The sequence below is a fragment of the Zosterops lateralis genome (genome assembly GCF_965231275.1).
Source record: "Zosterops lateralis genome assembly, chromosome: 2".
NCBI lineage: Eukaryota > Metazoa > Chordata > Aves > Passeriformes > Zosteropidae > Zosterops > Zosterops lateralis.
The window spans coordinates 8024689-8048445 of record NC_139763.1 but is presented as its reverse complement, the minus strand read 5'-3'; the positions used below and the strand labels follow the sequence as shown (position 1 = coordinate 8048445).

The window sequence follows — 23757 nt, the reverse complement described above, 5'->3', positions numbered from 1 at the left end:
TATATGGATATCACTGCAGCATATCTCTAGAGCATTTATAAAAATGTCAGTGAATCTTTTTTTCTGTGGGCTTTGGTTTAAAACTGACTTTATACTGATAAAACGTATCATGAAATTGCCCAATACTCTAATATGAAGCATGGGGAAAGAACAACAAGATTACATTTTTCTTGTAAAGGAGAAAGTATTTGCTTATAATTCTAAAAAGTAACTGAAGTCATCTCCTGTTTACTTTATAAACTATGTCTGATTTGCAGAATAATCTCATTTCTACTTCCAGTAATAATATGTCATATACCACAGCAGCTTTCAAATCATTAGCTGGCCACACAAATCTGAGTTGACCATGAATTATTTTACTGGGTCATTTCTCAGCACCCCAGGTCAGTCTCACCCCTAAGAGAAAAATAACACACAAGTCCAAACAGATTACACACTGCTGATCAATTTATTTAATTTTATACTAGGAAATAAGAAAAATAAATTCTACTTTCCTGTAAGAGCAACATTTTGACAATGATTATACTTGTTTTGGATCCAGCAGAAGAAAAGATCTGGTTTTTATTCTGAAACAGAAGCACTGAAAGGTTGCAGGGGCCAGTGTTGCCATATTTCTGACTAACAATCCTGGATGTGGCAGAGCACTTTAAAGAATGTGAATTCAGTGTCACCTCACTTAAATAAGAACTCTTATGAGCACCAAAGCAATCTGTAGTGTTCATATATTGTATATCCTGTATTTGGTGTCATTCCCTGGAATATTACTGGCATCACCTTCAGGGACACTAAGATCAAGAACATTTCTACAAGAAATCTTGATTTCAATCTGTGCTCACATTAACTTTTTGACTTAGGGGAAAGGGGAAGTTGTATTCTGAAAGGAACAATTTCTTTTATGGTCATTATCACAATTTTTAATCTTTGTATTTCTAATTTTTGGCAAACACCTGCTCTGATATAAAGCAAATAAAGATATAATGCTGCTGGTGAAGGCAGATGAGCTGTCTGAATCAAAGCGCCATCAATCCTCTCCAAAATGTCCCCCTATGTCAAGACTGCAAAGTCTGGATTCCTTTCAGGAATTTAACTGATAGGAAATCTTTGAAATCTTGCTCCTTCTTCCCTGGCTACCCTTCCTTTAGCTCACTCCCTTGTAGCAGGCCCTGCTTACTCATACAGACATTTTTAGGTCTGTATCAGCCCTGAAGAAAAAAAAAAATCATGTTTTTTTTGGGTTGTTCTTGATCCAGTTCACAGCATGGCCACAACTGAAAGGAGGAGCAAGGCTGTGGGAATGTGTGTTAGGAAAAATTGATATCAGTATTGTCGATTTTGCCTCATAAAATCCAGTTTACTCTTCACAGCTCTTATTATGATTATTAAAATGTGGCTGAGTGCTACTGCAATAAAGGGGAAACATTAGAACAAGCAGGGAGTTACACCAGAAAAAGCAAGGAACTTACTTATAACTTTCAATTTCTATTTGTGAGAGCTTTTAGGGTAACAAATAGTTTTATATTCACCTGTGAGATGCAACACTGAATTTAAAGAGTATAAACAACAATTACTGTCCTTTGACTTTCTCAGAATTTACTTTCAAACTGCTTTTAGGGAAAAGGAAATATCTGTAATAGTAACATATTAGGAGTTCTGATACTGCACACATTGTGCAGGTAAAGACAAATATATGAAAATATGGATTTATATTGTTTAACTGATGTGTTCAGAATGCAACTTAAAAAAACCCTGGAAATTAATGTAATATAAAATACTTTCATTACACTGCTTGGACAGGTATCTATTCTGATTCTAATAAAAATCTCTGCAAGTCTCTCAGGAGATCACAACAACATAAGCATCACAGAATGTGCTATCAATGCAGAAGCAACAGAAAAGTGTTGAAAAGCAGTTTCAGCACATTAAGTATTTTATATTAAAAGAAGAAAAGCAGCAAATTCAGCTCATAAATGACGGGGTCTGTCTTCTTTACTACTAAAACTAAGGGATTTTGCTTGACAAGGATCTCTTACTCTATGCTTCTAAAATTTTCTAAAATAATTCATTTTTTCAGCAGTCTAAACAGAAGCCCCAAACTCAGGATTCAGCCAGAAATCACTGCAAGGAGGATAAAACCTCCACAGCTGGTTCTATTCGGTAACTGTAAAATAACACACTGACTATGCAATGACTTCCAGCTGTACCACTTCAACAAAAATGCTCTTTCATGATGTTTTCACATATGTAATCTGTAACTATAAATACATATTAACAAGGATGCTACAGAACAGTCTTCTGTAGAGCACAGTACAGTTATATAGGTTGCAAAAATCATATCCCTGGTTTGTTTCTAATGCTGCTTTAAACATAAACCCCTGACAAATCTAAGCCTCTACCAGGATAAACTATGATGCACTGATTTGGTGGCAGCTTGCCTCTCACTGACTAAGCTGTATGCTTAAATAGCAAAGAACAGGCAGAGTAATGTTGGCGTAATTAGAATTTTACTTATCTTTTCCTAAGTAACTCATTAGGTTAGTGCCAGCTGAACAATTAATGGCAAGGCTTAAACTGCCAAAAATGTAACCTGTTACAGATACCTGCATTTTTTGTTCATACCTGCATTGTGCTTTGCCAAATACTTGTCTTTGTACTGCTTTTTTTTCTTTCCAAACCAAGTACAGCTGGCCTGTTGCTCCTGTTTGGTCTTCTCCATTGCAATACAAGCAACTCGCCTGACATAAGGAAGAGAAAAAATATTTTCTGTTGTAATCAAAGACCTTTAAAAAGCTGCACAGAATGAATTAGAAAAGCAAGACTTTTTTTATAGAACAGGAGTACAGTAAAACTTTAAAAACCTGTTTTTTTATGACTTCAAAGAACATATATGCAGGGGTATTTTGATGTAAGAATATTTTCTTAGAGGCAAATGATGGAGGCTCAGAGATCAAGTGAGCATGGGAGGAAGGGCAGCTTCTGGAATGAATCCAGACCACTCTGCAGCAGATCAGAATGGAAGAGCACAAGTTCTGGAAAGACCACCATGGTGTAAATGACTGCAGAACAAGTGCTGCTGTGCTGGGGGACAGTTTGGAAGCTGATCTTTAGGGTGAAGCCCTGCAAGGGACCCTGCTGCAATGTGCACCTTGTGCCTCCCTTACATCAGGGCTTGCACAGAGCTCAGGAGACGGGACTAAAGCTCTTGTCTGCCTTTGTCTCCTGGCAAAATCTCCCTTAGCCAGTCCAGGAGGCACAGGAGCTGTGCAGACTCCAATTCTTTTATGTAGCAAACCCTGTATGAAGTATTTTGGGCCTATATTATCCATGTAGATAAACTTTATTGAGTTACGGCCATAATCTTCCAAGGCCCAGGACCTGCTTGCCAGAATTTGTGCTGATACACTTGAATTTTCTAAACAGCTCCTGCAAGAGGCTGTTTAAAGGCTCTGATTGCTCAGTACCACTGCTGTTCATTGAACCTGCCTCTGGCACTGTGATTTTGTTCTGCTTTTTGACATTGACACAAAAAATGAAAAGGAAAGAAAACCCTAAAACTCCCTCAGTGACCTTGCTGCTTGACAACTTGCTAAAGCCCAATTCCTGCAGCACTTGCAGGTTAACAGTACTAATGAAACCCTTGATTAGAAGCTGAAAGAGAAATTAATTTGACCCTCTTAAATAAACAATTTGCATGTAGCCGTCTTCAATCCTAGTTTCCTACACTATACCAGAAACCACAATGTTGGTTAACACAGGAGTTTGTTTTTTAAATCTAATCACAGAGATAAAACTGCATGTAACCCTTACTTGCTATGCATACATGAGAAAAAAAATCAATACCACACAAATTGAGTAAACATATAGATTTAGAAAAAAAAAAGTAAGAAAAAGAAAAAAAGAATTCAAAGGCTACCTAGACAACAATGAAAAGTATGAAAGACACAAATGAAAATCAAAACTAAGTTCATTTCTACAGAAAATTTAAGTCATACCATTCCTGAAGTTCAGGAGAAGGAATAAGACCTGCAGTACCATTTTTGGAGTTCTCAAGTTTACCCTGCCACCAGTTATGATCATCTTTGCTAATGATTTGGATAATATCACCAACTCGGAATCTGATGCCAGCTTCTTTGCAAGGAATGAGGTCATCCTTTGCTGGATCATATTCAAATTGTGCTCTTACATAGATCTACAAAAATAAAAAAAATAGAGTTTATAAGAGAACTGCAATATCATTATTGGTATGGTATTCAGACTTAACAGGTGAAAAATCTGATCTGTGAATGCAGCCACACATATTGGTTGCAACAAGCAAAGAAAGAAATAAAAAAAGGAAGGTGCCAAAGCATAAGTGATAGTTGAAAATGAAAATGCCCCCTCCAGCAAATGATGGAGACATACAATGTTATTTCAACAGCTCATGGTTTCTACACTCTATAGAACATGAACAGCAAAAATGTAATAGACTCACAGAGTCCCTCAAACAGTTATTAACTATCACAAATCATTACAGAACAAAAGCCAGCACCTTACAACTCAATCTTTAATGTACTTTCCAACTGAAGTCCCACGGTATGTTTTAAAAAAATTCTGTGTCAGGGAATTTCACTGGACAGTATAAAGGACTTTGGCTTTATTAGTGATCTTGAGAATGAGAGTTTTTAAGATTCAAGACATTAAAAAAAAATCTTTTTTAGGAAGTCCTGTATTGTATCTATCACAGAGTTACTCAGAGGGAATGTGGAAATTCTCTCTATGGGTTTTTCAGTGAAAGTCTGCTCTGGTGTAAATAAAATTCAAAATTTGAGCAAGTTATTCTCTAAGGAACACAAACAGAAAGAATCCAGACTCTGACTTCACAATGTAAAAGATTATACCAATCCTTTCCTTATGTGTTACTGAGGTCTCAACCCTAGGAAATATAAATAAAAGTGATCTCCAGTTTTGGTTGCTAATTGGAGCCCTGATGCGCCCAAGGATCTTAAAATCAAAATTGTCATGCCCTAGGTGGGTAATTTCTACAGTTCATGAACTCCAGACATCACCCTACAGCAGCTCAACCTTGCATATACACACTGCTGATTTTCTTACTAGGAATGGGCTATATTTAAAAATCTCCAACAATTACATTGCAAAGTAATATCCTTCTTAGAGACTAACAATCACTTTTCAACTTTGCTCAATTTCTGCTCCAATAACAGCTGTAACTATGCAGTGTTAGCACTATTCATGGCACTTAAAAAAGTAATCCAATCTGCACCTCAACATATGAATAAATTAACTTAAAATGGCTAATCACTTTTATCTCACATCTGATGTATTTTTATTGGTTTGCACTGAGAGCATCAGATGACAATACCACTACAGAACTCAATTTTTAATGCATTAAATCTGACCCTTGCTCTGCTGTACACTGAGTTTAAAATAGCAACCCAACTTATTTTAATAACTTGAGAAATAGGATATGTTGAAACCAATTATGTTTACATAGTAATTTGCTTTCCATGAAGTAATCAATATTGAGCCAGTCCCTTATTTTGCCTGAAGCTTATTCATATAGGTCTAGAAACATCAGCAGTATTTTTATTATCTAGAAATTTCCCTGATTTTCAAGTCTCTGCTCCAGTTTGAGCCATTACCCACCATATATTGGCAGTTGATGGAACATTACAGACTTCCTTACACATAAAAATATATCTATTAGCCAAGCCCTCACTGTTTTCCAGGATTACAACAAAAATATGCTGGTTCAATGGGAAAAATCAGGTAAAAATTGAAAAAACAGGTAATTATAAATGGTGTGAGCAAGAGAAACACCATTATTTTGATATTGCCTTGAACAAAGTTTCTTCTCCTAGGGAAAAAAAAACAACCCTATGAGGAGCAAATGAAAACATAATATAAATGTCTGGAAGGTCTTTCATGGAGCCTTTCCAGGTTTACATTCAGGCAGCTTCAGAAAAAAATAGGAAGATGAAAGAAACACAGAGAGCTTTAAAAATGGGAACTGAAGTGAGAAGCAAACCATTCTTGTAAATAGAAGTTCTAGTCAACTCAACCAGACAGCAGGATAAAAAGATTCTGAAAGGCAAGAGTTAATGCAGCTGAGTGACTTTTTGAATGGAGCTGCAAGAAGTATTATAAAAATTCCTGGTAGAGGAGGAGGCTAATGGTTTACATGGTTAAAAATTCAGAGGTAGATTGTGGAAAGACTAAAAATAACTGGAGTAGTTACTGGAGATGGATCACAAATCACTTGATAATATGTGCTCATTTGGAGGCCGAAGCAAAAGAACAAAAAGTCTTAAAATTGCAAAAAGAAAGATAAGGAATCTTCTGAGGAGCCCTCTGTGCTTTCTTGGAATTTTCTGGAGAGGGAAGATCCTTCTTTGGTCTGTGCTGACTTGCACAAACACCAGGTGAAGATAACAGAGTTAAAGGAGGTTATTGAATATGGGACTTAGGACTGAAATTTTAAGAGACCATCTTCAGATTTATCAAACCTTAGCAGAAACTGTCCTTAATGTTTTTCTTTGAAAAACTTTGCTAATGCTAATAATTAGTTTCAGATAAACTCAAGCACAATATTTTGGAGTTTTAGACACCTGCCCTACTTGTCTCCATTCCAGCTAAAACAAAAAATCTGAGCTTTCCTCTAAGATTAAAACCTGCACAGGTCACTGCAAAACAGGACATCTATTAATGACTCAATCTGAACTGAATCAACATGTCCAGTTAAATTCACAATTTAGACTTTGTAACTCTCACACATGTGGACACATGAAAAAAAAGAAAAAAAAAGCTATTTTGAATTAGCCACAAACGAATGAGTTAAAAAAGAAAAATGAAAAAAAAAAAAAATGGAACAAATTTTCCAAGCTTAAATGTTTTAGTCCAGCACATACAGAATATGAGGGGGGAAAAGGTAAGCAGGGATGTTTGCTAGCAGCTAAGTTTACAAAAATTCCCATGGAGGATATCTATTCACCTGTCGTCCTTTTGGTTGTGTTGTCGATGGCAAGTCCTGCAGAATAAAGTCAACCCAGGAGAAGAAATTTTCATTTTACTTTTTAAGGGTACATAACACTGTTTGTTAGTGATTCATACTACATTACAGTAAAATAGTAAGTTAGACAAAAGTATAAAGCATTGACCCATGTTTAGAAGTAACTTTTTTTCTTAAAGAAAAATCAAACCCAGGCTGTTTAGCAGCAAGCTGAAGAAAGCAGGTAAAAAGTTTAAGCAGATAGAGAATGTGCTTTTTAATAAATAATTCAGCATCTTCAACACAAAAGCACCACCAAGTGAAAGAGGCTCTTTATGTGAATGCCTTTTCCACTTAAGTATCAAGTTTTGCTTTTAAAAGACAAAGGCTATTATAAATATAAAAAACCCCTATGGTTAAAAATGTATAATGCGATCAATTGTGCTGAGAATTAGGATTACAACTACTTTCATGTTATAAATTTAATCCACAAAAAATGTCTTAAATTTTTCATTCACACAATTATTTTTCATTCTACTAATTAATAAGCACTTTACCTTGTGGCAAATAATGTCTAAGTTGCGATTTTTATTAATAGTTAAAGAAATAGTTACTTGGTTTTGGTGAGTTGGGTTTTTTTTGTTTGTTTTTAGCTAGTCCCATGAACTCATGATATTGACAGCACTCACTGAAGAAACTTGTGTGTAGTTACTACATTGGTGCAAACAACAACAAATGATCAACAACATGAATTTTTAACATTAATGCACTTTAGGAAGAACAGATCGACAGCACCTTTCTACCTGAAGACATACAAAACAGAAGTACTTTGTGTTAAAGATGTGATGGTAATAGCTTGGTTTGTAGTGCAGTTTAAAGCCACTTCCTTTTGCTTTCCATATCCAGGCAAGGCTCATGTTTCACACAGTATGTGCACGTACCACGACAGCAGAGAGCACACCAATTCCTTAACTCAGATAGCGGAAACCAGTACACGTTCCAGAGGGCTCTCAAAAACACAAAACTTAAAAAAACAAAAAGAATCTAAAATGTCTTGGGATACCAAACTGCACAGTTACTCTTCCTTCAAACTCTGCTTCCAAAGTTCAGGATGGAAATCAAAGTTTCCACTTTAAATCTCTGCTCAGTTTTGAGGAAAGTGCTGACAAGATGACTGAAGTGTCACAGTAACAGTTATTAACATTTAACTCACTGCATGGCTTTTAATGAGAAGAATATGTTGAAAAAAGCCCTTAAAGAAAAAAAAAAAAAAAAAAGAAAACGGGGAGTTGCATATGCAATAACCTGGGTTCCCTGAGCAGGACAAAATTTTCCACTGACCACACGATAAGTATAACAGTAATGGCAGATGAGCACCAACAAAACTTTCACACTTTCTCTGTGTGGAACTGGAAATCTTACCGAAACAGAATTGTTAGTGCTGCTATGACCATTAGCGGGGGACTGTCTGGATGTAGAGGGGGAATCTCTCTGAAATAAGACACAAGGTTCATTAACAACACAACACTATCACAGGAACACAGATATATTTCAAAGAACAGTTACATCCACAGCCTTATAACCATTTGCTTAGCTGCTTCATTTGTGAAAGCTTCCATGCTACAAACTCTTGTAAATCTGAAAAGCTTTTCCATAGCTAAAGATTCAGGTTTGACATCTTGATTTATCTGAGGTAATAACTACTTTTATGTTGCCTTCAGCTTTTTAATAACTGGGACTTCTGAGATCTCATGTGGCTGACAACACTACCAGCCCTCAGTCATACACCAGTCTTGGTTAAAGCATCTGAAAGTTATTCTCTGAACAGTGCTTGGAATAGAATCAGGTCCATATCCTATTTTAAAGATGTTTCTGAATATTTTTTCAGCTATGTGGTGGTTGTCAGTGTTGATCAGTCTCTACTCAGCAAGATGCACCTCCCTGCAATGCCTCAAAGACACTGAGGCTGGATTCTCTCTCCTCCCTTCTCATCAATTTTACAGAACAATGAGAGTTTTCCTCCAACATTTGTATAGGCTTGAAAGTACCAAACCTTGCCAAAATATAGCACTTTAAAAAAGGCAATTCCCCCCAGACTACCAGCATGGCCCTACACTTCAGAGACAGCAGACACAGGGTGCACACTGGGAAACTCTACAGGAAGGACAACTGGAATTTCTGATCGGGATTTTCAGAGCAATCTTTTTCACATGCCATTTTGACTGTAAAGTGCTTAATTCCATGAGGTCAGATAACTGAGCTATCTCTTCTGAAAATAAAATAATCCACTCATATGTTGTAACAAAAAAAAAAAAATCCCTTTTACCCTCAAAGGAATTCTGGAATATAATATTCCATGTCAAAGGCCAGCTTAGGAATGTCTGGTCATTTTGTGGAACATCAAGGACAACAGAGAAAAAGGGCTAAAACAATTTTCTAAGCAAACAGAGTTAACCCTGTCATATTTTATCAATACAAGTACCTTTTGTGAACAAGTGAAAACCTGGAGCTAAAGTGTTCATGCAACATTAATCAGGGATTAATGCCACAAAAATAAGAACAAAACTTGCCTCCCACAAGTATTTGCAATGTGTAATGGAGTGGGGGAAATCTGCTCTAATTCTAATTACAAAATCACTCCAGCACAACAAGTTTAAAATATTCAAATGAGAGCAAATGAACCATTCATTACTGAAAAATATATATATTAAAAAAAAAAAAAGCCTAAAGGAATCAGTATTCCCTTTTTTTTTTTTTTTTTGTGTATGGATTATCAGCATCACCTTTATCAAACTGTAACCAGGAGAACGTTTTTCACAAAGGCCTCCTTGCTTTATAAAGAGATTTTCTGCTTGCTCTGCAATTCTATCCCTGGTATTCTCTCACTTTCAAGAGGTGAAAAATCAATTTTAAGTATCTTTTTTAAAATATGCTTTGTTGTGATCTGTTGTCAGTGATGGTTTAGCAAGGGAGCAAGGGAAAGCTTTGGAAATTGATGCAAGTACCCAAATCATTTGGAGAAAAACAACTTTAGAGAATGCCACTATTTCTGGACTGTCTTGAAGGATTCTGCCTTTGAAGGAAATTTTCTTGGTTTGAGAATGTTTTGATTTGTATTCCTCCAGCAACTCTCAACAGAAGACAGCATATTATTCAAAGCAAATGTTCATCATAACATACTGGGGAAAATATACATTTTCAGTGCTGTTGGTGATTTCAGTTCTGTCAGAAATAATCTAACAAGTCAGTCAAGAGACATATTTTTATCTATGACTTTTACATAATTAGGCTGTTCTGTTCTGTCACATTTTCAAAGGCATTTAGATTCTTAATTTTCTAGGGACAGGCCTTTCTTTCAAAAAACACCAGACTCAAAAGTTAGGAGAAAAACTGTATTATTAAAAATCTAATGAGACAAATCAATGAGCACAGAGATCCTTGTAGAATAATAGGACTGCTTAGGACTGGCATGGAAAACTTCACTTTGGGTTGTGAGTTTGTTTCTCCAATAAATCAGTAAAAGCCCTACTTTTCCTGGGAATAGGGGCAGAAAAACACTTGGAGGATCCAATGATTCTGAGTCATGTAGAAAGGTTATTATCATTTTATTTTAGTAAACTTGACTGTCTGGACTTCCCAGCCTTCTCCAGCCCCAAGACAAAAAACAACACAGAAATCTTTGGGGTCATCCCTATTCAGCTGAAGAACCACAGACCAGAGAGGAAACAACCACAATTATTTCCAAATGATGGCAAACCCAGTTTTCTGCTGTTTCCTTCTTTTTGAGTGTGGTTTATGAATGATAAGCAATGTATTTGAGATGCAAACCTATAGAGAACTCAATGATGTCTAGTAAATATGACCTGATCAAATTAGATCAAAAAACAGCTGGATCAACAACACGGTTGCCAGATATATTAAAAAAAATAAATAAACCCAATCAAGAAAACCAACAAAACCAAAACCTCCAAGAAAAGCAGACAGACTCCAAAATTCTGAAAATATTTTTACATTTCTGTCTTGGTTAAGGAGCACTTCTCTCAGTATTTTTACTAAAAATTTGAAAAAGGTTTAAGACAATAAAAATTCCTGATGGAAACCATGGAAGATAAAGCAAAAAATCCATGTTGTTTACCAGGGTTTTAAAATCTCATGTATAAAGGCTTTTCTTCTTAATGAAACAACTTAAAGAGTTTCACAAAGGTAATCTGAAACATAAAGAATGCTTATAAGGACTTTGTGTTTAAAAAAAAAAAAGGTACTTCTCTTATCACACTTACATATCTGGCATTATATAAAGTTACTTGGGGTGTTATGTCAGTACAAAGTAAGAATCCAAATGTAGCCAGAGCAAAATGTTTACTCATTGGGATAAAACTGAAACATATAAACAGCCAACAGAAGGATGTGTTGCAATAGTTACTTAAGTTCATATTCATGTAATTCTGCAATTTTCTTGGTACCTGATGAAGAAAACAACACCCTGGCCCCTTGTTATCTAAATATCTGTGTTAACTCAGGTCATTTGTCAGGCCAGTGACTAAACAGGTCACCTCACACCAGATCAGCTGCTCCAATTTTCATTCAAGGGAATTCCAAAGTATTATGTCTTCAAGCAAGGTCTCCTCCTTGAAATAGAAGGTCTGGTAACTGAATGGAAGGCATGGGTGCAGGAAAAGCCACAAATGCCAAAGAAACCTGAAATTATTCAGCTGAGATTTTGAAAACTGCCTAGTGACCCTGAATTACATAGTGTAGGGAAAAGACTTCCCTATATATGCAGAAATGGCTCAGTATTTAGAAAATAACACTTACTTTAAATGACCATAAAAGAAGACAAATATGGCAAGTGAAATTCAAATCCCAGTTATTAAAAAAAATAAGAAATCCCATGCCTCCTTCACCCTTGGGAAGGCCTAAGATTGTAAATAAAAGGCACATAATTTCTGATCCTATTAATATGTAGTTTTTTCCTTACTCAAGATTAACAAGATGTTTTGCAATCCAATGATGTGATCTTGGTAGAACCCTCAAAGCCCCCAGTCCTCAATTCTGTTTTATATTCCTCTTCTCATAAAACTAAACTACATGAGCATCACTCCATGACTGAAGGAGGGGGGAAATCAAACATAAATACAGTCTGAAATGTTGCCAAAAATACCTTAACTAGGAAGACTATACTAGTGAAGACCAAACATCTCTCTATTATTCTGCTGGAGGGCAAGAGAAGCAAGATTTCTGTGTTAGTAATGTCAGTCTATATTAATTTTTAGCCTTTATCAATGGTTAAGAATTTGATCCATCATTTGAATCACCTTCCTGAAAAAATATGTAAAAAAAAATTCTCTGTGTACCAAAGGACTAGTGATGCTTTAACAAGATGATTTAAAAACTGGGGTTTCTGTGTACACCTGTAACTGATGAAAATCAAGCCAAAGTCTTAACGTGGCTGTCCTGGAAAGGGATCATACATCTCTGACTTAATGAATGCTAAATGCTACAAAATAGGATAATTAGACATGATTTCTTTTTCTATTTGATCAAACATTTCTAGTTTAGCCGTTTTTTTTCCAAAGGAAGGTAAGGGTTTATTTTCCATTCTTATGTGAAGTAAATAGTCATGAAAAACCTAATGACATAAAGCTAAAGAAAATAGATGATCATCTACTACTAAAATGGCAACTAATAGTATTTATTTAAAGCTGTAAGCTGAGTTTTTCCAAATAATCATCTTCCCAGCAAGTCTGCAGTTTCACCAGTTTCTGTATTTCAATATTGGGAAGTGAGGTATCTTTTATTACTGCTCCTCTTTGCAGCACAGAGGTCAATACATGGATTTGTCAGCACACTGTAACTTTTTAAAAACCCTTTGCATTTTGTGAAAAACTTTTTGTTTCATATTTACTTTAAGAAAATTGGCCTCATAGATGAAAACCTGTCAAACCTTGTACCTCTAAAACCTTTTAGTTTTTGTTGAACTCTACTAGAAATGCCGAGGGCGAGCAAAAAGCAGTAATTTTTTTTCCTTGCAAAACAGATTGTTCTGACAACCACAATAGCAGTTTCTGTGTATTCTAGCATCTGCTGAGACACAAGAACAATTAGGGTGAAATCACAGCTCTAATTAAGATAAGGTGCTTGACTTCAGCAGGGGTTGTGATTTCACTCGGGGAGTTCTAATTCCGGAGCTGTTTGCGCAGTTAAGCATGTGGCACGGAGAGATTGGCATCATCTACACGCTGCAAATGCCATCTGTGTGCTCAGGCTGGAACTGTGGCTTTCAAGTAGCCATTTTCTACAATTTAATTCCCTTCAGTTGCAATCTGGAATGTATCTTTGTGAGCAGAAGGGAATTAAACGTCGCTGTGCAAAAGCTGTAGTACCATTTCTAGTTCAGCAACAATTCGGAATCTGTTTTTCTTCTGTAGTGACAAAGACCACTTTTTCATGGAAACATAATATTAAGCCACATGTAACTGTTACACACGACCATCACAAATTTACCTCAACAGGGTTATACAGAAACAGGTTTTTTCAATTAACCCTTAACAGCCCAAAGCAGTAATATAATGTTTAAAGCCTAAAAAAGAGGAGGATTGTTCCTCAGCTTAGGAACTTTAATAGACTTCCTGAAGTATGAGTTAAATGGTCATATTTTAAAGGGGCTTCCTAACTGTGTAAGTTTAGAACCCCCTTTCCTATTTTGTTTTTCTTTAACAGGCTGTAAAGAGTTAGTTAAGGTGCTGATGAGATGAATATGAAGGCAGGGCTGAGTAGGTAAGTGGGACCTACTCCTGTTCCGTTATCTTTGTTGTAAAATTGGTGTGCGTGATCTAACAGGACAGGCAGAAACAATTTCCCAGAAAGCAGTAACATTCAGCCATCAGCAGGCAGTTAGTTACAGGACTGAGGAAGAAAGGGGATGGCTCATTAAATCCATTACCTCACAGGATGAAGATTGCATGCGGTAACTTGGCACAATCTTGAAGGTAATACTTCCACGCATTTCCCTCTGTGAAAAAGGAAGCACTTTGACATTAACACTGAAGAGAAAAATCTCCAAATTGTTAATGCTTGAAAGAAAAACATCACAGTCCAAGTATGAAAAGTTAAGATGGATAAGTCGTCATATCACCTATAAACAAACACTTTAATTATCCTCATTAACCCAAGGATGAACATGCATTACCAGTTTGTTCACCTGAGCAGGTTTTGAATGCCTAGAATCCAGAATTGCATTTTAATGTGAGAGATTCAGAGATGTGTATGTTTCTTCCATGTCAGCCTTTTTATTTGTAGCTTCCTGTCATCTACAGACTTTTCTACCAAAGTGGCATTTTCTTCCCTTTCATCATACACGTTAAATAGCAAAACTGTATTCAGTTTCTGGAAAGCTGCATTTTACTGTACTGAAGGCAGGAATGTCAAAAATAGTCTTTCATCAAAACAGAACATGGGGTCTGCTACTTTGCATTTACTATTGTGTAAGAATATTTATAACAAGTAGTAACTCCAGAACAGCAGCTGATTGTGACAACATATTTTCTTAAATGGCAGTCTGAATACTAAATGTGATCTGGGCAGAAATGTGAGCAGATCACTTCAAGAGATCTCAGAGTTTCTCCCCTTTCTTTCTTTGGCTGGCTTACTGTGATCCCAAAATATGCCATTTCCCTTTAAGCTTGTCTAGGATTAGTGATACCATCCAAGATCTCAAGGTTAGGGTTGTATGCAGAAAAATTAAAAAGTGTAATGGAAATATCAAACAGACTCTACTAGCAAGACCAAAGGTGGAGTTTTCCTGGAAAAAGACAGCCTGTCTGAGCTCAAAGTAATGTTTTTTTCAATTTCTAACATTAGTAACTGTGAGCCCAATGGTTATAAATTGAAAGAACTTTTTGGTGCATGGACATGTAGTCTACCAAGAACATAAGAAAAAGGAGGAAGTTAGAACACAATTATGCAATAATTTTGACTAAGTAAGACAGGCACTTTTATAGAGGACATGAGGAAGCCTTCAGGCACTTACAAGCATTTTTTGTAGTTGTTCTACAGTTTGATTTGCCACACTGATTCCATTTATTTCTCTGATTTCGTCCCCTACATGTAGCGTACCTGCAGAGTTAACAAACACACAACCACCTCAGGACATGTTTCTACAAACTGAAATAATTATAACACAGCACTAATGTTCATACAGAGGCATAAACAGAAAATAATATTAAAATAATTTTTGTGCAAGATTCAGAAAAAGACTTTGTATTAGCTCCAAATCTGTCTTTCAGAGTGCAGTGAATACACAGCAAGAGATGCCCAGGCATTCCCTAAGTAAATGGGAAAAACATGTTTTTGTTATTAAACAATAATATTGAACCAAAAGCACCATATGGCCTGGAATAGTATAAAGATTCTTTGATATTATTCAAAACATAAAACTGATGGAATAACGTATTAGGCTGAGAATCAGATTCAGTAACATCCCTGTATCAAATAAAATCCCTGTATCAAATAAAATCCCCTTCTCTGCAGCATTTCCCATTTCTGTCTCTCTAACAGAAGTGAATGTTGTTGTGTTCGTGACTGTAAGGAGAAGTATACATAAAAACTGGGAATAAAGAATGGACATTTGGCAGACATGTCAACAACAAACAGACAATTTTTAATGACTGACACTGGTGTTTCATTTTTACTGAATGCTCTGGAAGGTGTGAGTAGATGGAATCTTTAAAAGCCTTTCTTCCCATTTCAACTCTGTCACCTTTGGAATAAGAACAATTTCAATCACCAAGACTAGACAGCCTAGAGACAGGAGACAACTTCACAGCAGCTACGAATTTGTGACTGGGAATTGTGCAGTTTGTGTTTAATATTGCTGGACCTGAAATTACACAGTTCCTGTAATCAGAGTAAATTTATTATCCAGACATTGCTTATACTGCCTGGCAGTTCTCCATACAGCAAAAAGAGACAGCAGAGAAAAATGACCTAACACTCCTCAAAACCAGTACAAAACACAGGCTGCACCAAAAGGATTCAAAGATGGTGCTTGAGATCACTGTAAAATGACACTTGTGTTGTTCTATTCAGTAAAGATATTCTAAATACAGGTAAGCTGAATGAAGCAGTGAAGCTAAGAGGCATCTAGAACATTAACAGAATTAGAAGCATTAAAAAAAAAAAATGACCATACTACAGAAACACTGAAGTACAGCTCATTTTCAAACTATACCTAGTGCAGAAGTACTGCCTTAGCTAGATGAAGCATATAGAGAATAGGTTAAATTCCCCAAATCTCTAGAAATAAAAGGCACTGTATAATTAAAAAGAAGAGTTTTAATGGGCACAGTTGGATATTTCACCCAGTTTTAGCAGGTTTTAAAAGTTTTATTAGCTCCATTTTGGAACACAGTCATGTGAAGCAATATTGTGCAGAACATCACCACTACCTAAGCACAGTTGGAAGAAAATCTTTTTCCTGTGAATCTTAGAGCAATCTCCTTTTAAAACTCACTTTTTAAAGCCAAATCAATTTCAATTCAGGAGGTCTTCCAAAGGCATATAGAATTCTCTCTGAATTGCATTTTTGCTTGCATGAAAACTTTTGTCTTTCTTGCTTCCTGACAGATTTAACCATATCAGTGAGACAAAGTGAATATATGTTTTGTCTTCCCAATTACCTGCTCCTGGCTTCCTTTGAAATAGAACAGTAGGTTAGAGGGAACTTTGGTCTGAACAATTAAGAAAACTTTTGTCCTCATCAAAAGAAAAGGATAGCAGCCTCAAAGAACTGAAGTAACCCATTCATGGCTGCAATGCAAACTTGCAGTAGGGAAGTTCATCTGTTAAAAGCAGGACAAAGCCAAATTACTGTTGGACATCTGATCTGAACACACAAAATGTCGAAAAGGAGAAGACTGGGGATGAGAATAAAAACCATGTTTGCAAGGTTGGTTATGGCAGTGAAAACGGAAAATAAAGATTTAGAATCTAGGCATAAGTATTATTTTTATTTCAAACCCCATTTTTGTGATTCTCAACACCAAAACCATAAAGATCCTCAAGAACTGTGTGGATAAAGCTCCTTCATTTTTGCAAGGGAAAGTACCGCTACTTGTGTAAGGATTTCTTTTTTAAAAACAGAGGATTAAATAAGTACAGCTCCAGAAAGTATTGGCGTTTCTATCTCTTGCTGAGCTATACTCAGTAATAAGACAGTAATTATCCTAATTAAGACCTAAATGAAACACAGTGGGCCCTCACCTCAAAACCCTGGCAGACATCTGCAACTGGAAGGTAACTAAAGCAGTTAGCAGGAATCCATGCAGGCACAGAGAGACACTGCTATGGAATAGCAGCAATCAAAATCAGGAGAATGTACACAGTTTGTACAAAAGGATCTAAAATAACTGTGTTTGAAGACAAAACCCTTCATGAGATGTGATTACCTTGCCGGTGAATCATTCCTCCGTGCATAATTCTTGCCACAATGCAGTGGTTCAGCTCATTCATTTTTAAAGTGATTCCCTAGAAAAAAAAATAATGTTTATACTTTTAAAATAATACATTAAGCACTGTGATTCTTGAGTGGTTAAGAACAGTCACTTTTCCTGAAACCTTGTAGGCAAGGTATAAATTTTAAAGTTAAAATAAAATCTCTGTCACTCAAGATGAACAATAAAACTAGATACTATTTATAAGTGAGGATGCAATACTTCAACATATGAGCATATAAGGATCTGGTTTGTTTAAAATGTGATTTTATACTTAAGTGCAAAGGCTCCAGTTAGGTTTAAGGACTAATTTGCTATTAATACTACAAGGCTGCTTATACACAAACCCAGCCCTAAAGAAGCAGTGTGAGTGCACACAAAGCATTTCAAGGAGGATAAATATCTGCAGTGGCTGCTGAACTATTCCAGTTAATTGACAATCCCACCTCAAAGTGAGGAAACTGACACTAAAATCATTACAACACTGGTCTTTACCAGCACAGAGTCAAGGGAAATAGTGAACTTCGGTCTTGGGTTGCAATGTAACCAGAAGTATGCAGTCTATTGCCAGCTGTTAAAACCAGGTGGGGTAGTGTTCCTTATCTCCTCCATGACCCATCCTCCCTCCAGGGGATATCTGCTGTTCATGGGCCATCGAGGCTCACTGCAGGGCTGATACAATTCCATCATCCCACTGGGAGATGCTCTACCCAGGGGGAGGAGCCCAGGATTCCGACCTGGATAAAACCTGAGATTCAGAACAGCAGGACAGCCTGTTTGCACTGGATTCCCAGAGGAAGACTGGACCCATCTCACCAGCACTGGACCTTCAGAGGAAAACTACACCCTTCTACAGGATCATCTCTGCTCCAACAGAACCACATCTGTCACTCCAGGAGGACTTGGACTGCTCCCAACACCCTGACCAACAGGGTGTTAGGTTGTATTTTGACTGTCAGTGTTTCCTTTTTTTTTTTTTTTTTTTTTTTTTTTTTTTTTTTTTTTTTTTTTTTTTTTTAAATTTTTTTTTTTATTGTACTACTACATTTTTATTTTTAATATTCCTAGTAAAGAACTGTTACTCCTATTCCCACATCTTTGCCCGAAAGCCCTTTAATTGCAAAATTATAATAATTCGGAAGGAGGGGGGGGGTTACACCCCCCATTCCAAGGGAAGCTCCAGCTTTCCCTGGTAGACACCTGTCTTTCCAAACCAAGACAGCTTCCCTCCATACCATGGGCTCATCCGTGTTCTTCTGGAACTGCACCAGGCGGACCCGCGTCACGTTCTCCATGTCCATGTCGCCGTTGGCGCTCTCCGGGGAGTCCCCGTTCAGGTACGGAGAGGTGGGAGGAGGGGTGACTCTCAGTGCCTCGTCACTGTAAACTTCATGTGCCACTACATCATGAGTTTGAAGTAAGGCCTGGAGGAGAGCACAGCCACAAAATGTCAGGTGTCTGTCATCTCTCACGTCCCTCGCTCGCTCCTTGTGTTTTTAAAGCTTCTCAAAAAGTCAAGGAAATCTGAGATATTTGTGCCATGTTTCCTACTCAAGAGCTTTTCCCTTCAAGTCTTCCCTTAAGATAAACTTTCAGACTGCCAACGCCTACACACACACTGAGACTCTAAAACCTGCATGAGTTAATGTGGTTTTTACTGCAGGTACTTCAATGAGAATGATGCTGCCTCCCTTCCCCTCATCCTCTCGAAGCCTGCAGGGTGTCAGAGTGAATCCATCTCCATGTGCATAGACAGTGAATCAGGAATCTACCCTTCTGTGCAAACCATTTGATAATAATTACTCTAGTAAAATGGAAAGCTACTCAGATCCCATGGTATTTCACTGTAATAAAGGCAGACTGTGGATCAATACCAACCGAAAGAAGAAAATCCTGGCTTTTTTGTTGTTTACTATCGTAATTGCTTCCATACTCTCCCCTTCCCCTAGAACTTGGACCAACCACCACCACCCTGAGTTCACAATGCTTGACAAACACTACAGTGCAAACCAACAAACTGCTAAAATACTGCTTCATTAGCTTTCATTGGCTACTTCAGCAGCACTTCTAAAGCATACCATGTTACAAGAGGTAATTTCTTAAACACTTTATGTTCGCATTTCAGATCGATTTGAAACTATAGTGGGAAGTCAGCACTACAATGATGGAACAAAATTCCCTTCATTAATAATGCTTTGTCCACATTCCCTCCCATTCTGCAGTGTTTCAAGCCCATCTCACACACACTCTTTTTAGTTAGATACTAAGCTGTATCTGCATTTCCTATTCATCTTATTTTTTCAATCACTAAGCTCAAACTTGCAACAACTCCTCTGCATTAGTCTGCACTATTGAAGCAACACTCCATAATAGAGACCTAGACCATATAAGTAAGTTAAATAGCTTTAAGAATATTTAATTAAAATTTGATTTATTTGTGTGTCCATTTATGTGTGGTTACTCCAATGAAGGTTAATGGCTGGACACAATGACCTTGGAGGTGATTCTCTTCCCTTGCCTCTATCTATTACACTCTCCACACTATAATAATATGTTTCTTATGTAATCCAGGTCCTTATGTTTTTTTCACATCAGATATTTGCCCTGCTTTATATGATTTTTAGCTTTAATATTCACCTCATAGGAGGTTAAAATACGGCTCTTCCAGCATTTTTACAGGTCCATAATTACACTCAATGACTTCTGAATATGTGCACAAAAATGAACACTAATTCAGAAATACATTAAAGTACAGCAAGCTCAATTTAATATTGAAAACATTTAATAGATTACTATTGGACCTTACTTAAAGATGCCTGTTTTCAAGCATTTCTGCTAATTTTGATAATGTGGTTTTTTTCCCTGTCTGTTTTTCCTTTGCAGAACATGATAATCCTGCTAAAAATTAGTTTAATGAGAACAACTGCTTTCCACTGTACTGCAGGATCACTGTCTGCAGAGAACAGCAGAGGAAAGCATATCATGATGAGTAAAACTTCAATATGTCATTAAGCAAAAATCTCCTAGAAAATATTCCAATTGCTACAACATACTAAACTTATATAATAGAATTTTTACATATGAAACTGGCATATTTGAGAATCTACTGAAAGTTGTGTAATGGAATAAAAGCTCTTTGAAATGTGTACATACATAACAAATGAGGTACTTGAAAATGCTTTAAGAATTCTTAAATTATTTATCTACTGAAAGACCTTCATGCAAAATTTACATACATTTCTTTAAATGAAAATGTTAAACATGCAGGGAATAAATTTATAATTTATTTCTGTAGCCATAAGGCACATGAGGGAAAAAGAAAATTAGAAGAACAGAACACCTTGAAGATCTGTTACAAACACACTTTATTAGCTTTGGCTCTGTAAAGGCCTGCACACAGTTTAACCCACTAACACTGTGGTTAAGTAAACAAGACAGATTATACTCTTTTTTTCCTTCTGATTAGGGATTAAAAAAGATTAAATTAGATTAAAAAAGAGAAACAACTAAAACAGTCCATTATCGTACAGGTGTTAATGCACATTCCTACTTATTACACTTTATTGATTACTGAATTAATGTGCATCAATAACCAGAGTATTGGTCTGTAACACCTGACAAACACACGGTGTGTGGGCTGACAACACTGTTTTATACAATTATTCATTTACCTAATACTTTCCTTTAAAATATAAAGGTTTTTCTCTGAAGGGAAGTCAGGCAGAATGCAACAAATGAAAGAATAATTTTGTTAAAGTTTGCAACCCATAAAGGTGCATCTGGGAGCAGGAGTGGGAATGATGGAGAGGATGGAGTTGTCCCTTTGGCATCTGGAGACTGTGGCATCTGCAGGTGTGGATTCACACCAACTTCTGCTGGTTTAATTGCCACTTTACATTCCTCCCTAACATGAACTGTTTCTGTTCCCTTGCTCCTTCTGGCCCTGGCAGCATTCCTGTTATCCTAAATTCTTTTTACTAAATGGTTAGTTGCATTTTTTTTTTCTGGAGCAATTTTCTACTAGTTCAGCCCAGGGCAACATTAAAGTGCAGCTCTAGATGAAGGCCAGAACTACAAGGGAGAGGATGAAAGATGGGGAAAAGGGATGATGGGACTTCACCAACTGGCAATTTAGCCTGGGATACCACAAACTCACTTGCTGAAATCACTCCTCATCAAAAATACTTCTTCTGGAATTGCAGCTTATTCCTTATAAAAAATACTTTTCCCAGATTTGCAGCAAAAGAATTCTGACAAATGGTTTTAGATTTATGAGCCTATCAGGGAACAGAAATACCTAAAAAAGAGGATTTTCAACTCAATTTTCCTGTCACTTGATTTGATACATGAAATTTCTATACACCATGATCACTTTTATTGATGCCTACTCTGAAAATAGCATACCTAAAGTTTTTTCTCCACAATGCTTAATGTTTTAGCAGCACTGTGAGGTAATCACACACAAAAATAGTAAATCAAATAAACCTGTCAGATTCTAAATGAAGTTGAGTATCAGAAAAAGACTTTTAAAAAATCTTTCTTACAATATGGCTGAGTACCATTCCATCTTTCTTTATATTCTATTTCAAGCAAGTATTTCTGTTAAATGCTGAATCACAGCTGTTACAAACTTTAGGATAGGACAGGTACCATCTCCAGGGAAAAACATCAGAGTGCTGCTGAGTAGGCACAAAGTCCATGTCTGCATCAGCAATTAGTACAGTGACATAGGAATGAATCAAAAAGTAAAACAATTGGATTAGTCAGGACCTGATGTACACAGTGAACACATTGCAGGAGTTTTTCCTTCTGACCAGCTTCCAACTTGCCCTGGGGATAGTGTCCATCAGCTGCTGGATTACACTGGCTCCTGGCACACATTTCAGTTCAATTTTAGCTGAAAAAAAGTTGTTCTGCATGCTCTGAGACCCTTATGTGCTACAAACCAAACATTGTTAAGGGGCTATCAGGAGATTCACTTTAAAAACACACTCCTGATCTGATTTGAAGTACAAAAGGCTACGGGGCCATCAAAAGAACACACTGGGACATGCAGCTACCCAGATTTCATCTTATACCTGAAGAGGAGGTTGGTTTCAGCTCACGTTTCCCTGGAAATTAGGTTTATCCTTCAGACTTAAAGTAATTCATCTTTCAGGTGAGTAAATTCCACAAAGCTCCCTGCATATACTCCTCGTGTTAGGGAAAGTCAAATTCATGATTTTAAGCTGACAATAGTGTACAGCAGATTTAAGCAAACATGTTTATTTCTCAATTTATGAACTTCACCTATAGCATAAACAAAAGAAATCCTTTAAATTACTGGACTTCAGCAACTTGAACCAAGTTACAAAGCAGTAACATCCCTGAATTTAGGACAATTATTGCCTTCAAATCAGATTGGGGAAACACATAGAGTAAGTGTTGATATGTAACACAAACTCAACAGACTGTACAAACTACTGATTGATTGCAAAAAATTATTAAATAGACTCTTATTTTGCAATGAATTATCCTAAGAAGACCTTTGGAAAAAGAAAAAGGAGGATCCTGGCTCTCTATCTATGGACATTCAAAAAGATTCATTCTTCTTTCATGTGCAACACAGACCTCCAAAAACACAGTGAAATTGCTCCATAGTTACATTACTCCGAACTGCTGCCAGTTTTCAGCACAGTAATGAGGACCAATAGCAGCAGCAATACTAATTCTTTTGCCAGAGCAACAGGTTAGAAATACTTATGAATAGGTGTACTGTATGTAGTTCCATCACTTGCAGATTTTAAGAATTTACTGAAGTTTTCTAACATAAAGAATAATAAAAAAAAAATAGCCCAAACAAGAGTAGGATCTGCTTACCATGAAATGAGGTTGTGTTAAAATACGCTTCAGCTCCTTTGCATCATTGTTCTCTGGGTAACATGAAATTTCTTCCAATACCTGCAAAATAAACAGGAGAAATGCCCCTTTGTAACTTTCTTTTAAAGCTATTGAAGAAACGAAACCCCTCACTGCTCAGTCAGAATATCCCCAAAGGATTATACAAACCAACATTTTTGACACAGGAAAGGGTTTAAGAGAATGTGCCCCCACCCAGCTGCCCCAAGAGAATAAAATACCTTGTTCCAAAGCTCTCTCTGAAACAGATTAAAGCAGAAATTTGAAGAAAACAACAGGTTTTGTGGTTGGATTTTTTTTTTTAAATTGACAGCCTTCCTCCAACAGCTCAATACACGGGGACAGGAATGGAGTGCTAACAAGTGACACAACAAGACCTCCACCAGT

General features: G+C 36.6%; 1 protein-coding gene across 4 annotated transcripts in view; it reads right to left on the bottom strand.

Moving 5' to 3' along the window:
- The window catches only part of CASK (calcium/calmodulin dependent serine protein kinase), a 189382-nt gene that overhangs the window by 12870 nt on the left and 152755 nt on the right, over nucleotides 1-23757 (bottom strand). The window contains exons 13-21 of one of the 4 annotated variants that reach the window (XM_083883313.1): nucleotides 23332-23412; nucleotides 18708-18896; nucleotides 17428-17506; nucleotides 15012-15097; nucleotides 13926-13994; nucleotides 8405-8473; nucleotides 6986-7021; nucleotides 3990-4186; nucleotides 2617-2732 (exon numbers count right to left, since the gene is read on the bottom strand). In XM_083883313.1, coding sequence (XP_083739439.1) covers nucleotides 2617-2732; nucleotides 3990-4186; nucleotides 6986-7021; nucleotides 8405-8473; nucleotides 13926-13994; nucleotides 15012-15097; nucleotides 17428-17506; nucleotides 18708-18896; nucleotides 23332-23412 — 922 coding nt within the window. The remainder of the gene's footprint in view (nucleotides 1-2616; nucleotides 2733-3989; nucleotides 4187-6985; nucleotides 7022-8404; nucleotides 8474-13925; nucleotides 13995-15011; nucleotides 15098-17427; nucleotides 17507-18707; nucleotides 18897-23331; nucleotides 23413-23757) is intronic. The other 3 variants (XM_083883315.1, XM_083883314.1, XM_083883316.1) reach the window with 3 other exon arrangements.